Raw genomic sequence first — 19,259 nt, 5'->3', positions numbered from 1 at the left:
TGCCACGGTCAAAATCAATGAGATCACATTTAAACATTAACTGAAGCTCCTGGCTTCGATTGGCAGATTAGTTAAACACATGGATGATTGTTTGTACCAGATGGACTGGTTTGAGTATTTCTGTAACTGCTGATCTCCCCTGAGATTTTCACACACAACAGTCTCTAGAATTTACTCAGAATGGTGCCAAAAACAAAAAACATCCAGTGAGCGGCAGTTCTGTGGACGGAAATTACTTGTTGATGAGAGTTCTATAGAGAACGGTCAGACTTGTTTGATCTGACAAGGTCTACGGTAACTCAGATAACCGCTCTATACAATTGGAATGAGAAGAATAGCTTCACATATACATATATATATATATACATATACACATATAAATATATACACACATATACATATATATATACACACACACACACACACACACACACACACACACACATACATACATACACACATACACACTGAAAGAAAGAGACAGAGACCTGCTTGACTTCAGCCTGTAGGTGGCGGAGTTGCACGCACTGTTCCAGATGTCTGCGGTGCTGCTCTGCGGCCACGTCCAGCTCCTGCTGCTTCTCATGCAGGAACTCCAGCAGATCCTGAACACGGGTGGCCATGTCCACATCTCGGTCACAAAGCAATTCCACACCTGGAAAATTAAAGAAGGGGTTTAAAACTTTCCAAAGACACATTTTAGCTCTCACCTCTTTCCTAGGAAATTATTGCATGAATATAGGAAAAAGGAATATAGTGCACAAGTTAATTGACTACTTTTATGTACTTTTCAGAGCTTGAGAGTCCCTGGACACTGTGTGCTATCTGTGAAGGAGTAGCATTACTCCTTCTATAGCTTTAGCATTAATATTCTCAAACATCTCTTTTGGTGATCCAGAGAAAAAAAAGAAAGAGTTTATAATGACATGAAGGTGAGTAAATGATGACATCTTTTTTTGGGGGGGTGAACTATTGCTCCCACCCATTAACAGTAATTATACAACTACAGTTTCCATGCTCAACAATGGTAACAGATCAGGCCTTGCTCCTAATAGGGACCGAACAAGCAACCTACCGGCTATTGGTCTTGAGCACATGTGTGTGCTGATGTTAATTGATGTAAAGGTCTTGTAAATTATGTTGGATTTTGTAGGACTTGCATTTCTCCAATCTGCAACAGAGACTGATCCAAACACCCACTGTCAGAGACCGAATTCAGTGCACACATGCACACCGGGCCACTGGCACTAAATTCAGTCTGTAATCTAACCTTACATTACCTCACGCATATACATAATGCCCCATAGCTCTGCTGCCACTGACCGCTGAATGACCCTGTGCCCTGTTTGTCTCTCATTAATATTAGCATCAAAACACTGGTCTGAGGCATTTCATTTTATGCCAATCTGACAAAATGATGACCATGTTTTAATGGGAGCATGTGTATCTGTCTAGGTCACAGTTCTCAAACTGTATTTTTAGATAAATTAGTGGATATTAGGCATATTTAGAGATTATTGGCATCTGCCAAGAACCATGCATTGTCTGTTCTTTTGTGCCACCACTACATGTGTGACGGAAAAGTTTGTGATCCTGTAGTAACTCAAACCCACAATGGCATTTTTCACTCACCAGATGCCTGCACCTCATTGACATACTGCAGCAGCTCCTGGCCCTGATGGATGACATGGAAGGCGAGGTTATTCATTGTAAGAGCTTTGTCAGCGTGATGCTGCAGTCTCTGTTCAGCCAGTGTCAGGTCTTCTGTGTCGAATTCATTCATCTGCTGGGAAAGCTCCTCATTCCACGAGTCCAGATCTGATATGATCTGAGATAAAAAGAAAGAGGCAGTCAGACAAACTCAAAAGATTGTAAATAGCATACTACTCCTATTATTGCTGCAGTATATAGTATGTTTACAGTGCACACTATGCACATTTTCTCTACATATAATCCACAAAAGGATCAAACCACCAAACTTAAATACATTGGTATAACAAATAGATTTTTGTGGATTCAAAATCCAAACAACTTTTAATTTCAAAGATAACTGGATGCCACTCATCACTGCATTGGTAATGCGACAACAATGTAGCAGACTACTGGTTGAAATGTTTAGTATAGGCACACATTCAGTAGTAAGATTCCATTCGGAACATAGCCAGAGCAATCACATTTGGGTGCAGCTGAGCTCATCCTTGGCTAGTGAAAATTGCTGCTTATTAATTGCTGGTTAATCATATCACACAGCAGGGGACTCAACCTAGGGTAACATTTCCATCAGCACACCACCTCCTTAAGAAGTTATATATCTTATAAACTCACATCAATGGCATCCCTCTCAAAGATCCTGAGCTGCAGGAAGAGCTCCAGTTTGATCTTCCTCTCCTGAAAGAGTTCCTCCATCTGAGCCTGAGCCTCATCCAGCTGCTGCAGGACACTCTCAATGTGGTTGATTGAGCTATTGTGAGGGGTCTTATTGCTGGAGATAGCCGAGTCTCTGTAAAAACACAAGGCAACAGGAAAAGATGTTACTACTATGGCAGGGTTTCCCGACAGGAGTTTCATGACAAAACTGTAGGGGGTTCATGAGATGATGATGAAACGCCAATAAAAATACCAATGATGATAATATTAATAAATCAAAACTGAACACCTACATGATTAATCGAAAAGAAGTTATTTTAATTATTTTAAAATATCTATCAAATACCATGCAGAGATGTTATATTTATTAAAATGTTAGCAGACTTAAAGGTTCAGCTTAATCGTCAGACAAAAAGCAGAATACTCAACTTAAAACAAGCAAAAACTGGCAAACATAGGGCCTGAAAGAGAATGTGACTTCTGGCTTGAAATTTAAATGTAATAAAACAAAGGCTGCTCTAATAACATTAAAAAAGCATTAAATGATTGAAATTACTGTTTGAGGTCCTAAAGCAGTATCTGTGAATGTAAAATGATTACAAGCTCATTGGAGAGATGTAACATTATCCTTTTTTTCAATAATAAGTTTAACTATCAGGGACAGCTGTAGTAATAATTGTTCAGGAGGGCAAGGAAAAAAAGAAAGAGAAAGCAAAAGTTCCAAATGAGGTTGTAAGGGAGGAAGAGAGCTGAGAAAGTCCTTTCATGCCCTCTCAAAGGATATACGCGGGTTAACTCTGATTAAAATGTATTAAAACAAATGGCGTAATAAAGTAAAATCACTGTTATCGGGGTAATAAAGGCCCCCGTAATTGATGCTTCAGTGCTGAAACTCTACAGAGAGCCTGTTCTCATGGTAATGGGCTTTTATCAGCCTGCAGAGCTTGTGTGACTGAGTGGACTCCATACGGAATAACAGAATAACTAACGCATTCATTACTGATCCAAAACCTCTACACCAGCATCAAGATTTTGCAAAGGCCTGTGAGGAACAAATCCTAAAAACAATACACACTGAGAAAGTTGCAGAGCTTGTGTAAGTCAGAATGGAGCATGTAAAAAACGCAGAGGCCAACTGTGATCAGATTAAAATGTTTACATGCTGGACAAAGCCGAGCTACAATTGCATTATCTAGGTGTGTTAGTTCGACTTTACAAAAATTAGACTGCTACAATTTCAGTTGAATGAAAGCATTCACATGAAAGTTGAAAAAATGTGTTATGATTTAGTCTGACTGAAATCAAACTTTTAAAGTTCATGTAAGCATACTGAGGGTGTAATGTTTCTATGGTGTGGGCATTCTGTGTGTTGGTGTGAGCTGGGGACCTTTCTGTTTGCCATTCTGTGCTCTTGGGGTACAAGTATCACCTCTGTGTAATTATTATAATTGAGTGGTTATGAAAGCAGGATTATATAAGACACTAAAGGGAGACAGATGAGAGAGACAATGCACATGGGGGTACAGTCATCCTCAAAATCACATGTTTACAGACAGGGAGTTGGAGGAAGAGGATAACCAAGCCTTCTTGGTTAGGTTTCTGATGGATGCCTTTTTCACACATCGATAATGAGAAAACTTTCCCGATGATTAGCAATCTATATCTGCATTTTTTCATATTTAAAAAGGGCTGCTCGTTGCACAGTAGTCTTTGTCTTTTTAAACATTGCTAAACACAACTTTGGGAAAGTGTGAGAGGCAGGGTAACTTAAAAGGGGTTGCACACCAGATGTGTCTGGTGGATGACATGGGACATTCTTTGAAGGTACGCACACCGCTGGCACCCGGCTACAACTGCAGAGGCTGCTCCAAATTCTGCAGCACCACAGAGCTCATTTCACATAGTTTTCCAGTAAATTCAACCTAAATCGTTATCAAAAGGCATTATTTACTCTAGTCATCACTGGATGATATATTGTGTTTATTTATCTTTCATATAGCCTACTTTGACAGCTTGAATTAAATCTATTCAAGGCTAAATACAGAGAAATTGCACAATAAACGTTGCCATTTCTAATCGTTAAGTTTGCACAGTTACACCAAGTTCACATGCTAAACTGGAAACTCATCAATGTCATTTTGTTCATTCTTGAAGTATGGTGACAAATCCACAACTTTGGACTGCCATCTGCATGGCATCGAAGCATCCTGTGTGATACCTGCCTTGTCCTACCCGGCTTCAGTAAATGTTATATTGCTGTGTCCCAAAGCTAATGCGCCTGACTACATTAAGCAGAAGGCCAACTGGCAGTGAATTGGAAATCACAAAAATTAGGCTTCTATTTTAAATGTCTGCTAATATTAACATATCAAAGCCTCAAAAGCACATCAAGAATATAAAGAGCTGATCAATTATCAATATCTTGTGAAATTCCCAATTAAACTTATTAGATAATTATTAATTACACAAACCAAACTTTATGGCATAACAAACTTGGATCCACATTCCACATCACCCCTCTAGTGTAATGTGATATAAGGGAGCTGTTGCCGAGTGAGACATTAATGCAAGGACAGGTGAAAAATGTGTGTACCTGAGTTGTTGAATGAGATCCTCTCCCTCTTTGATGACATTGACCGTGAACTGTAGGGTGGTCTGCTGCTGCTGCCCGAAACGCTTGATCAGGTCCTGGACGGCCTCCACCGACTCCGCGTACACATCGTCTAACAACTCCTTCTGCAACTCCTCCAGCCACGTCCATAGCTACATACAAAATAAATACACTTTAATATCATCCATCCACAAAGAACCTATACAAAACTTGCTTCGTAAATATTATTAGCTAAATTATGCATAATAATTTGGCCATTCAGCATTTATAATTACATTTCTGATATTGAGCAATCATGTGTTCTTCTGGCATCTCCTGGTTCTTACCTCTTTAACATGTGTGTGGAAAGCCACGGACATGTCCAGCAAGACCTTCCGCTGCTCCACACGCCTCACAAAGTCCTGGATCCGATCCTCCAGCTGATGGGCGGCCTGGTAGATCTCTTCCGGGTCACACTCGCCTGTCTGGGCCAACTGCTCAGCTGCTTCAAGTAGCTTATCAGCATTTGTGTATGTATTCTGATTAAAGGTGCGGTAAAAGGTTGATTGCAATATTATTAAACCATAACGTGAGAATACATATTCAATGCCAGGAATGTAACATTTTGTAAAATTTTTCACATTAACATTTTGGGGAAAACAAAAAGACTGAGCACCCCTCAGATCAAGTTTTGTGTAAAGAGACTAAATATACTGTGGCATTAGAACAACAAAAGTCTGTAACTTGTTTAAATTGTAAAGACATCCCTACAGATCCTCCATACAGCTAGACTAGGAGGGTTTTCAAGTAATGATAAACACGTGGGTAAGTACACTTCACCCTCACACTGTTTTTTTTTTTTGTTGTTTTTTTACACTGATGTGCCTATACATCACGGTACTTCCAATGGCTCTACGACGAAGTAAAGCAGGAAGTTTAGTACTTGTTGCACAAGGCCTAAAGTTCAATGAAGATGAATGAGAAATAAGTGAGTACAATATTATTATGATAATATATGATTAGTGTGATTTCTTTTATGCAATCTTTTAAATCGCAACTCCGATATTAAAATAAAATTTTATCCCCATGTACCTGCTGATTACGACCTCAAATAAAACTTCTGGTAGCACTTTATTTTACAGTACTGTTCTACATTTAAGTACTATATAATTACAAAAACAGTAATGACTAGGTACAAAAGGCCCCGATATACTTCCGTAGAAGTTCTTCTTCATTCTTCAAGTTGGAAACAGCAGGGCAACGGTATATTGTTTGCAAACATTCAGACACCCGCCACATCAATGCGGGATCGCATTTAGAGGTCATGTAAAACCTTAACTAATGTGACAATAAAAATATGTTATTAATGACTTTCTGCCTCATTTTATGAGTAGAGTTCACATGAGGTCAGAAAAAGCTGCTTTAAACTCAATGATGATATTCAGTAATATGCAGTAGAAAATGTTTTATTTGTCATGTTTACATACAGAATTCCTGGATCTATTGAGCTAACAACACGCTATATGTGGCCATAACATGCACCGATTACACTCTGTTATTGTAATTTATGATGATACTACTGCAAAATGGATATTTAAAAGAGTGTTAAGGAGGAAAAAACAGACAAAAGAAATATGATAAGAAAGGCATGTCTTACTTTGGGCAGAAAAGTGAATGGCTTTCGCTGCAGATGGCACATGAGTGAATGGGCACTTAAGAGTAATTTTGATTCCTTCTGTACAAACTAAAAGTTTGCCCTGGCGAACTGTTACGAACCACAAAAACAAACTCAAAGACACCTTCTTTTGGGCCAGATTTTGTTTTCAATTATGTCACACCTGTTCGTTCTTTGATTTCATATGAAGTATATTGAGGCCTTAACCCTAAACCGAACTCCTATTAAAGTACATGTAGTTACCTAAAATTACTCTTGGGTAAGTACACTGTTAGTATACTGAAAGTACACATACTATAAAATAAAGCACAAACAAACTTCTTATAATCTTGTGTTACATGTCTGGGCACAGAATTAGAATTAATGATTCGTTGGACAATTCAGGAAAGCTCGCTCAAATACAACCAAAGGGGAATCGGGAGGGGATGCAAGCAGAAAAGCCTAAAGGGAAATTTGAGTGTGTGTGTGTGAGTGGCAAACCTGAGCAACTTCTTCAAAGTCTTCATGGCGTTTCTGCAAGGCTCTGGCGCGATGCAAAGACTTCCCCACCCCGGTGTGCTTACTGAGAAATGCCTCACCGTGGTTCTCAATCCAGTCAAGAACCTACACAAACGGAAATCAATTTGTGAGACAGCGGCAGAGCTTTCCAGTCCCTCTTGAGGTTAGAATGCGTCCTGTCATTTGGTTTATGGTGAGCCACATTAAAGTACAATGAGAGGTGAGTCTGTATATATGGCTTATAATGTCATTCACAGTCTTTCTCTCCCTCTCTGCCTCTCCTTACATCCCCAGCACCTGAATATTGGTTTCCATGGCAACACTTTCCCTTGGCCACAGAATTAGCCGTTCTGCATTCTGTCAGTTGAACAGCACTCTGCAGAAAACCACAATCTCTGCACCAATACACTGGCCCTGAGCCTATGCAACTTGGAACACAATTTACAAAAGAAAAGAGATGCAGAGCAAAAAAATCTATGGCAGTGGGTTATCCTTGACTTTAAATTACACATAACTATTTCTGTTTGTTTGTAAACAATTCTAATCCTAAAGAACTGATGAAAAAAATCCCATGATGTTGCGGTTGTGTTTTCTCTCCTATATTAAAGAGGCAGTAGTAACAGTAATTATATGCAAGACTAAAGCCTGTCCTGAAGTATGCTTTTGGATATCAAAAAAGTCTGCTGCGGAGATGCACACACACCGCAGCCCTATATATCCCTGTTATATTACATTTAGGAATGGTAAAAGTAACAGTACTTTCCTTTACAAGTTGATTGTAAAAGTAGAATAGTAGCACACACAGTCTCTCAATTTCTCAAAATCTTCTTTTTATATACAGTACTGTGCAAAAGTTTTTGTCTTAAGATGGTTACTTATATCTTCAGCTTAAGTGTGTCAATAGGAAAAATAAATTTGACTCACAAACATTACTTTTGCAAATAGAAATGATTAGAATAGAACATGGCACTTTGCAAGAGATGGCATTGCCCCCACAAAGCCCCCCACTGAACATCGAGTCAGTCTGTGATTACATGAGCACACGGTCATACAGGTTGATGAACTTGATTTGAACAATGTTTTAGTTATTATATTTATTTTTGTTATTTATATATATATGTTTGAAATTAGTTTTGTAGACAAAAATATAATTGTGCCACCATATTAATTTATTTCATTATAAAACTAAAATGTATTTAAAAAAAATTGATGACTTGGACCAAATAATAAAGAAAAGCAGCCAATAAGTGCCCAACATAGACGGGAACTCTTTCAATACTGTTTAAAAAGCATCCCAGGGTGATATCTTAAGAAGTTGGTTGAGAAAATGTCAAGATACATGTCTGCAAATTCTAGGCAAAGGGTGACTACTTTGAAGATGCTAAAATATAACCGTTTTGATTTGATGTAACTTTTTAATAATAATTATGTTCAGTTGTATATTAGTTTATGTATTAAATTGATAGAGAATTGTGAAATTTTAAACTTTAATAGATCAAAGTTTAACTTCATTAGGAACTTTCTATATTTAATATTTCACTGATTCTTGAGAAATTTGTATACTCAGGACATTAATTACTTATATCTTTAAATAGTTACATTAGAATTTTTGAAAATGCATGCTCTATATTTGGAATATTTCAGAATAGTGTTAAAACAAAGAAAATGTATATAAACTTTTTCCCTTACATGATTCCCTAGCAGACACCTTTTTCTACAAATGTATTCATTTCACATTAATTTATAATTAAAAAATAAAAAAGCCTCGATTTTAAACATGTTTTGTCCCTTACCTCAAGAATCAGTGATTTATACTAAAATGTAACTATAATAAAATTTGTGCTCAATGGTATAATAGTTTTTTCTGTAAAATTGAAATTGGCATAGAGAATTGTGAAATTTCACTGGTATTGGCATCAACGATTGGTATCTTGGTATGTCATGACAACCATAATTACATCAGCCCTTGTGGAAATACAGCTCTATTGCCTGTGCAATCTATTCAATTATTCATGCAAACCTACTTATTTTCCTTTGTATTCTCTTTCTCTAATCCTTCTATACCACTGTATCTTTCCATGGTTTTTAAATCTTCCCCCAGGTCATTATGAAATACCACGTGTTGTTCTCAGTGCCACATCTCTATCCACGTGTATCTAATGGAGTATGTCAACGTGTATCTAACAGTGTATGTTCAGGTTAATGAGTGTGTGTGTTTTACCTGCTGAACATCCTGCTGGAACACACACAACTGCAGACGTTGGTGCAGTCGGACCTTGCGGTGCTGCCAAATGTTCTCTAGCTGCCTCTGATGGTGCAGAACCTCATGGATGATATCCAGAACATGCCGCACTGCTTTCGAGTAATTGGCAGATGCTGTTAACGAATCAGCGCTGCCGGGGGTCAGAGGCCGTTGAAGTTTGTCCAATAAGGCTTTTCCGTCTTGGCTCACCTGTGAGACAATGAAAAGACAATGACAGTACAAGCCTATTAAACAATGAAAGTGTACTGTTCCGACTCTTAATATGGCTCAGCTTTTTATAATAAATTATCTAATTATAATTAGTTAAAATTGCTATTGCAGATGTGCCTGTAATTGGACTAATGTGCCAGTACCAATTACTTGGGCATCAAATAACTTAAACGGTTTTCAAGGGTGCCTGGTAATTTAATGATTTTGACACACATGCATACACACTTACTTAGCTAATGTGGGGACATATCTTAGCCTATAATTGTGTTTATAAAAAAAAACAAATTATAGTAACTACTACAGACTAAACCTAACCTACCAATAAAAGGTAAACATATTTTAAAAGTGTGTCCCGAACTAACCATTTAAGTACAAACATACCCGTTTACTTGGCCAAATGGGGGACATCCTTTTATTATTTTATTATGCCCAGGTCATGCGTAGCACATAATGAATAAGCGTGCACTGCTCAACACAATCACTTTCTTTGCTAGGATGTGCAGTTGAGTCGAGACTGTAAGACCGAGTAGCCTGGCAGGAACAACTCAAGATACCTTTCTCCCAGCCGCATGAAGTTTCAGGAAGTAAAAAAACTGGATACTGCATTAATTGCGTTAAATATATACAGTATAGGAAAAAAATATTTATCAATAGTTTTTGCAATTTTTGCACAGATTTAGTTTCCCTCTGGGGAAAGACGTACATCTATGTACACATATAACCACCCACTGGATTATGTACCTCAGAGTAGGCAGCAGTGATGTGTTCATACAGGCCTTGGTGATGGTGGATTGCATCCTCCAGGTCCTGTAGATCAGAGGGCAGATCCACCTCCCCACATGCTTTGCACCATGAGTCCAAATTACTCATGTACTGCAGAAAGATACAGACACATGTATTAACAATACAATAATATTCTTCAAAAAATTATTAAATGATTAAAGGCGCAATTTAGAACAGTAATTTACAGTACTGAAACAGTAATGAACAACCCAAAAACACTGAAGCTAGCTAGTGCTGATATCACAATGAATGCTTTCAAAAAGACATTCAGAAGAGCAGCACGTTTTATTCTGTTTACAATGAGGTGTTTATGTGATGGAATTTTATTGAGCTTAGTCCTCATTCGACCCTCCTGAAAAGCTCCCAAACCCACCTATTTATTAATTTTTTTAAACTTTATTATTCAAATATGAATGAATTCAAGGTGATGAATGTTCAAGAACCTAATTTTATAAGGAATAGTTCACCCTAAAATGACAAATTTGTTATAATTATCTCCCCTTTATGTAGTTCTAAACACAATTAACTTTTTTCCTAAAGCTAAAATTAGTCATTTCTACAGCACTAGCAACACTTAACAGAATTGCAAAAATAAACGTTTGTTTGCAAACATCCTTCCGAATAAGTCCGCCATCTGCCGTTAATCAAACAAACAGATAATCCCACCCCCACCTCACACTATTGGTTGAGCCAAAGTTGCTGGATGGCTCGCTCAAAACAAACAGAGGAATAATTATAGCTCACAGTGTATAGACGCAGTGTTAATAGTTTTTGCGAAAATTACCAAACAAAAGGCTTATTTACAGATGTCTCTGCATATTAGGCTGGGATTGAAGAAAGAATTAACACTGAAAAAGTGAAAAACTTCTGCTGAAGTCTTTTAGCTTTAAAAAGAATCACTTTCGACTACCATTCAATTGAATATACGGATTGTGATCTTCAAGAAAAATTATTCTTTTGTGTTCCACATAGGAAAGTCATACAAGAAACATTTAGAATGAAATTGCATAAATTATGACATAATTTCCTCTTGATAAAGGCACATCATCATTTCTAAAATGAAAGTCTCAGAAGTCCCAAGACAATGTAATGCATTGTTGGCAAAGTCAAACTTTCCAGAATGCCATATCTATGATGAGCCCAGACATCAAAAGAACTAGAATTAATTAAAAGTATGTACTGTGATAAAGGAAAATCCAAGGCATGATGAAGGACATGCTTCAAATCCTGAACTCTGACTATCAATTCTTCTTTCATCTCTTTCTCCCATAAAGAGCAGAACAGGAGTGGAGTCTCACTCACTCAGTTACATGCATGTCTCAATTGACAGTTGATGCTCAAAGGAATACAAATCTCTGGAAAGGAGACTGTTGTTGATATAGGCCCTCTATGAAAAGACAGCGTATGTGAGAGGAATATTCCATGCACTGCATCTAAATGTATCTTGTCTTAAGGATTTTTAGACCATTTTAAATGGAAAACAAGACAAAATCACTTAACAATATGATTATTTTGCAGTGAATTCCTTTACTGAATTAAATTATTAAAAAAAATTCCTTTTTAATTCAGTAAATGTAATTTAGAGATATTTTTAAAAGATGATTTTGTCCTCTTTATTGTTATTAAGCACATCTAATACAACCTTAAGTCGGGTAAAAGCTGAACACAAGCACATGCTATTTGCAGTTGTGATTTTTCCACAGATTTACCCACTACCAAGCAGCAGGATGTAAGAGGGAAAAGTGAAAATGCTATGCATCCACGCAAGCATTCCATGTCTTGGTTATCTGTTGATTCTAGCTGCTGCTTTATTGGTTATTATGTGGTTCTCCAAGCCAAACAAACACAAATTCTGATTAGAATCAACATGTGTGATCCATTCATCTTTCTATCTCTCTTCATGATAAGCCCCTCAGACTGATCCCAGTTCACACGGAAACTCAGATCTCACTGCTGAGTGCTGATTGGTATTGGTTATCATTACAACATGTTGTGGCATTCACACCTGGTCGCATTTTTGGTGAAAAGCAGCAGACATTTCCAGCAGGGCGCTCCTCTCGTCCAGCGCAGCAGCAAACGCTTTCCACTCCTGCTCCAGCTGACCTGATATCTGTTTGATCTGCTGGGATGCATAGTGGCCTGCCTCCAACAGCCGGTTACCCACTGACATGATGCGGTTTATGTTTACATAAACATTCTGAGGAACCACAACAGAACAATATCTTCTGTTAGATGCACAGTTTGGGATTTTGACACCAAAAAGTTTTAAAATGTACATATTCATTCAACACATTTATTTTTTTAAATACTGCTAATTGAGCCTATACATTTCATTATACAGTACCATAACATTCTTAAATTCTGGATTGACATCTGCTGAAAGATGTTTCAATGTGTTGATATATATATATTTTTTAAACTGAAAGGCTGTTAAGCAGTTCCAGTCCTCTTCGCCATGTTCTGTAAAATCTAGTGAAGGCAGCTAGGGTGGTTTTAAGCAAGACCTTTATAATGGGAAGAAGCAGTCTGCCACCTGAAAATATATAAGTGTGTAAACAGTATATTCTGTGTGTGTATATACACGCACGCATGCACGCACGCACGCACGCACGCACACACAGTACTGTGCAAAAGTTTTAGGGACTCCATATGTTTCACAAATACATTTGTCTTAAGATGGTTAATTATATCTCACAAACATTACTTTTGCAAATAGAAAAGATTAGAATGGAAGTACAGGGCACTCTGCAACAGATGTCATTGACTAATTTACTGAACCAATTCTTATAAATCATATAACGTTTAAAAGCATAAAGTCTCAAGAATCAAACTATGGTGTCCATACAGCTGTTATAGTCACGTCAGTGTGAGGTAGGATTAATAGTGTATTTAAAAGGTTCATACCACTAAACCTATGCTGTACTGGGATTGTCTGCATTATATACTGCTATTGGAAGACTCTTGTCTGTTTTATATGCAAGATGAAGATCAGCAGCATGCAAGTCTGATCACTTCTATTCTTATCAATAACTCTGAGCTCCAACTAAGTCTGAGCAGGAATAATTCAATTCAAATAGTGCTCATTGAAAATGTATAATGTGTTTTGAGTGCGTTTCATTTCCTCTGAAAGCTTGAAGAAAAGCTCTTCATTAAAAAAATGTGACAAGGGATCGTTAAAGCAAAACATCTACACAGATTTGTGTTGACCTATTGACTACTTAAAAGAAAAATGTACACTTTTTTTAAATATCCATTTCAAACTTCTAATTTAATAGTCACACGAAAAAGCAAAGGCAAGAAAATTGGGCACATCAAGTGATTTCATAAGATGTTTAAACTTTTACATTAACAAATGAAGTCTTACCACAGCTCAATATGCCTACATCCTCTTTCTGCCTCTTTAATCAATATTTCTCCCTACAGTAATGGGGCTTTTTAAAGCATGCCCCCTAACTGGGCTCACAGCTGGTGGGCAGCCACCCAAATAGGAAGCACTTAGGTGAATCACTGTCTATGCTCTGTCTGATTATAGGATGATTCACCATCACTGAATACAGAATCAGCTGTTATATAGTCATATTCATGCCACAGCCTTTAAACAGCAGCATCTAAGATGCAAAAATAACAAAAACCTAGTCTGGAGGAAATTACACTGTGAAATAGGGTTGAAACAATTAGTCGACATTATCGACAATGTAGAAAATACAAAATTGTTGACAAAAATGTTCTTTGTTGAAAAGTCGTTTGATCACATTTAACGTAACATGAAATCATATGAAACTCTAATGATGACGCGTGAAAGCAGCACTGCAGCTCGCGCCTGACTAAGGAGAGGAAGAATTACACAGATCACAGTCCAGATGCACTCTAAACTTTCCAAACAGCTTCAGGTGATGTATATCGCAAAGTATGAAGGAATTATATGTTCTGGGGGGAGAGATTGAATGCACGCATGTTGCTGCAGCTAGATTATAACGTGATGGCTCGCGACTTATTGAATCATAATATGTGTCACTGTGCATTTCTTATTGTGAAGAAAATTGGCAATAGACAGCTTTATTATTAAGAGTGAGTTTTTTTTTTTTGTGAGTTAAGGATGGATTGAAGTTAACAGAAAGGTGAGAGAGATAGTCTTTGCCCAATTACACACTGCAACACAAAATATATTTTTGATTTGATTTGGCTTGTTTTCCAATATAAATATCTAAAACGATGTAGATTTTCTTTAGCAGCTATAGTGAGAAGAAACAACTGTTAACTGAGAATGTTGAATATAATATAAAAAATATAAATATATTTAAATATCTAAAAGTCCTTTAAAAAAACGATGCCTGAGAAGCGGCATATAAGATATTTAGACTTGCTTTTAGAGAACAGATCTTGAATATAAGTATATTTTGTCTTTACTGCACTCACAGAAGTATAACTAAGTGAAAACATACACTTATATACAAAATACTTTTGTATTTAAGATACATTATCTTAAAGCAAGTTTAAAGATCTTATATGTTGCTTCTCAATTAAAGGTATCTTGTCTTAAGGATTTTTAGACAATTTTAAATGGAAAACAAGACAAAATCACTTAATAGGTTTATTTTGCAGTGAATTCCTTTATTGAATTAAACTTAATAAAAAGTTTTTTTTTCCACTTTAATTCAGTGAGTCATTTAGAGATATTTTTAAAAGATGATTTTATCCTCTTTATTGTTATTACGCACATTCAATACAACCTTAAGTCGGGTACAAGCTGAATAATCAAATTGTTGCAATAATTGCCAAATCTAATAATCGTTAGATTAATCGATCATCAAAATAATCGTTAGTTACAGCCCTAGTGTGAAAATCAGGGTGTACTTTCAGGGAGTTTTAGGTGATTCAGGATGCAAGTACTGGTGCAGTGAAAGCTTTCAAATACTATATACAATAATAATACATTTGGGTGATCTAATGGGGGAAGAGCAAAACTTGTACAACATCAGTATCATGTAACAATCATGGAACAATCAGTCTCATGTAATAAACTTCAGTAATGGGATGGCATTAACATCTGGATGTTTACACAAACTAAATACATTTTTTAGGCTGTTCATTTTCATTTGAGACATTGATATGTGTTTGTTTGGTTAATAAAGCCTGCACACTGCACTTCGCACTCCATTCACTCCCATTAAAACATATCTGAACGCGGGAGACAAAAAACGCAAGCTCATGCAAAGACATTGTGTTCAGCAGGGGACGAAAGATGAACCCTCACTATTGTGGCAGATGATTAGACAATACAAAATTTTGCTTAAGGTCACAATATTTAGTTTGTTTTATTCTAATATTTGAACAAGCCAACAGTTGGCAGCAACCTGTTTAGCATTGAGTTTGTCATGCATGTACATGTGTGTGCCACAGAAAGGCATGTTTGGAGCATCTTACTGGTATTCAGTTAATTCATTAAATTGTTAAAAGTTCAAAGTTGTGGAAACTATGAAAATCACATCAAGATTCCTGTATTCTGTTGTGCTTCACCCATCTGTAAATCCGTACTTTTATTACAGAATTTACATGGGTGTCTGGAGGCATGATTAATTGCTTTAATTTTGTTAACATAATATTTTTAAATAATTGCACTAAATGAACATGTTAAACCAACAGCGCTAATTTAAATAGTTAATATTTACTCCAGTAATTAACTTCTAAAAATGAAAGGGTGCAATCATTAGCATATGAGGTTTTTGCTGTGGTATTAGAATTAGCAATTTCACTGGTATTAGTATCGACTACTGAAATTGTTAAATTGTGACAACAACCCTACTGGAGTTTATGTCATTCTATTTGACAAGTGTTTGATCTTCTCACCATGCAGTTCATGGCAAAGTGGTTGTGCTGGGTCTGCAGCTCCATGGCGTGGGGGTGGTTGTTGCCGATCTCAGTGTAGCCAGCCAGAAATAGCCCTTTGTTGTGCATGATCCAGTCAAACATCTGCAGAGATACAGCAACCACACACATCAGGCACAAATTTGGCTGGAGGCTGGTTTATCGTACATGTGTGCGTGCGCTTGTAATATAAGAAATCCCGTTGGATACATGTTGCAGCACGTGCATCGTTGTTTTCATACAGCTGATATGGATATAAATAGAAATCATAAAAATTACCCATTTATCTGGAGCAAAGAATAGCTGTTGGTTTCCTAGCAACATGCAAATCTTCCACCCACAATGAGAATCATTGAGATGAATTAGTAAGAACTTCTGTAAATATATGCGCTACTTAGGAAAGATTCAACATTCAGGGTTTACTTCAATTTAATGCAGCACTCTTTTCATATTAGATACCACCATCCATCCACTGTGCCGTTTATGCAGCGTTAAACACCACACACTACACTTATCTGTATCTTTTGTTTTTGATCCTGAGCATAATCTTTCAATAACTAGAGTTATTTAGAATTCTTTTAAAATTAAATGTATTACATTTTGTGGATAGAACAAGATTCCTTTGAAAAATAATTGCAATGCATCTATATCATTTTCTCTCCCACCCCAACAAAGCGAACCAGGTTCACTTTATTTTCACTTCTGTGCAAGTCAGAATATCTTTAGCAGTTACAGATTACTGTGCAAAACTAATGACCAAGGATCTACACTGGGACTTAGTTTGTTGACACAGCAATGTCCTTCCTGCTGTCAACATGTATACAATAAGTGCAAGTGGTGGAACTTATTGATTAGTCATTGCAACCCCTAACTCATGTACTAGTGAGAGATGATCTAGTAGTCAAGGATGTAACTCCTTCCTGCCTCTTGTGTATGTGAATATCTTACCTTTTCAGCATCCTGTTCGAAAAGCCTGAGTTGAAAGCACTGGTCCAGCTGCAGCTTGCGAACGTGCCAGGACTGGTGCAGGTTCTGCCTGGTGCTGTGCAGCTTTTCCAGTAGGCCTGAAATGCGGGGCACAAGGCCCTGGGTGTCGGTATTGGGCTGTCCCTGCCCTTCTCTTTGCCCTGGCGGCACAGGCACAGTTCGGTTAGCGTAGCTCTCACTGCTCTGGATCCTTTGCAGCAGTCTCTGGCCTTCACTGTCCACCTCCTCTACAGGAGCCTTCATCACCCTCTTCTTCAGACCGGCATGCTCCTCTATCATCCGTCGAGCTCCCTCCAAGTCCTGCGGGAAGTCTTTGCGTGTGACCGTTTCCTGCATCTCCTCCAAGCGGGTGAGCAAGTGTCGGGCGTTGCCCGTAAAGTCCTCAAAGGCCACGCGAATCTCTATCCACTCCTCATGGTTGTAGTCCAGGCTGCCCTCGAAGTCGGCCGTCAACTGGGATGGGTCCACCACCTTTGATAAGCCCTCCAGGGACACCATGGTGGTCTGAAGGTGGGAGTGATGAATAAAGGAAAAAAGGCATGGAAGAAAAGGATTTATTAAATGGGAAAAATGAGAGAAGAGTAAGAAAATAAAAAGATAAAAACAGAGGGATGGAATAATAAGGGTAGGGTGGTAGGGAAGAAAAGGTGGGGGTGGAATATGAAAACTAATCAATATGCATAGCACCAGAATGCACAATATGATGTTTTAATGTCATGAATCCTAGATAAATTGATGCTGCCATTCCAGGCTCTGTTAATGACCAGCAAGGTGGGACATCTATTTTTAACCGGGGGCATAAATCTAATTACATACTGACACTCAGGGACTGCCTGAGGTCCAAACTACCTAGAGACAGACAGACTCCCAGCTTGAAGACTGAGGGCATCATAAAAGTCAATATCATCAACCGACACTGCAGAAACACAATCCAGCAGTCAGCCTTTATCTACCTGATGCAGGAAAAGAGCTGTAGTTAACTGATGTAAATAAGTAGAAAAAAGTAGAAAGTTTATAAAATAATATACTTGGGCAAACAGGAAAAAATTGACTAGCAAAAGAGGCTCGAGGTGAAAACAATAGGAGCCAGAACTGAAGCCCATTTTATGTACTTTTACCCAGAACTAGCACTTTTTGTTGTTTTCGCACATGGGGAACTATAGTTTCTCTTAGCCGTTTAGAGGGATTTTAGACAGACTCTTTAGCTCCTACTCTGGGGTAGGTACTTCTACCCTCAGAAGAGGGGCTGTGTGAGGTGCAACAAACCTGTGGGACACACAAAGCTATGAGAAAAGCGAAGAGTCTGTAGTCGCTACGAGTAAACAAACTAGTAGCTGCTACCTTGCTTTTTTAAAAGATTCCGCTAATTCCCTTTACAGAAATAACATAAAACCAACTAAGTATGCAAATTGTATTGCCAGTTTCACGTATGTGTGCGAGGGGTGAGCAGAGCTGCTGGGTGAATTCATCGGGAGACACGCTTTCAGTTATCATTGCATCTGTACCGTTTGAATATACAGAAAATACAGTGATTTCTAGATTACTACATTGCTTTTGTCCTAGAATACCAGGCATAAATAATACAATGTCTTTTGAGGGTGGTTAAATGAGATCGATTATAAACGTAACCATCATGAAATCTAAACCTTATGAGGAAAGTGCCTGATACTACATGGTTGCATCAATATGTCCAAGTCAATGGGTGAGTAGATCAGTACAGTATTTTATGTTGAGTCAAAAAAGTCTTTATTGTAAAAGATTGTGTTGTTTAATAGGTTTATAGTACATTTCCAACAGGTTCTTCCCTGAGTTCAGAGCATGCTGCGTTGTTAAAATAGGTGCCCATTTTAAAGACTGTAACATGGAGACACAGTTTGTGTAAAAAAGCTCCAATCCTGGTATCCTCCTGTGTTGTTGGCTCGGTCTGAAAACTGTAAAATGCTGCCTTCGGAGGTTGTAGGACGAAAATAAGGTGCTTTTCAAACTGTTCTGAGACCAGTTTCATTAATTCAAAAAATTTG

General features: G+C 37.6%; 1 protein-coding gene across 3 annotated transcripts in view; it reads right to left on the bottom strand.

Annotated features, from left to right (window-relative positions):
* Positions 1–19,259, bottom strand: part of LOC127650219 (triple functional domain protein) — a 146,600-nt gene that overhangs the window by 40,355 nt on the left and 86,986 nt on the right. For all 3 annotated transcript variants that reach the window (XM_052135517.1, XM_052135515.1, XM_052135516.1), the window contains exons 6-16: positions 17,200–17,742; positions 16,234–16,356; positions 12,392–12,583; positions 10,345–10,476; positions 9,352–9,582; positions 7,113–7,235; positions 5,305–5,496; positions 4,961–5,130; positions 2,326–2,500; positions 1,633–1,828; positions 489–655 (exon numbers count right to left, since the gene is read on the bottom strand). In XM_052135517.1, coding sequence (XP_051991477.1) covers positions 489–655; positions 1,633–1,828; positions 2,326–2,500; positions 4,961–5,130; positions 5,305–5,496; positions 7,113–7,235; positions 9,352–9,582; positions 10,345–10,476; positions 12,392–12,583; positions 16,234–16,356; positions 17,200–17,742 — 2,244 coding nt within the window. The remainder of the gene's footprint in view (positions 1–488; positions 656–1,632; positions 1,829–2,325; positions 2,501–4,960; positions 5,131–5,304; positions 5,497–7,112; positions 7,236–9,351; positions 9,583–10,344; positions 10,477–12,391; positions 12,584–16,233; positions 16,357–17,199; positions 17,743–19,259) is intronic.

Source organism: Xyrauchen texanus, chromosome 10, assembly GCF_025860055.1.
Source record: "Xyrauchen texanus isolate HMW12.3.18 chromosome 10, RBS_HiC_50CHRs, whole genome shotgun sequence".
Classification (NCBI taxonomy): Eukaryota; Metazoa; Chordata; class Actinopteri; order Cypriniformes; family Catostomidae; genus Xyrauchen; species Xyrauchen texanus.
Note: the sequence above shows the minus strand (reverse complement) of the source record. Positions and strands in the feature narration are given on the sequence as shown.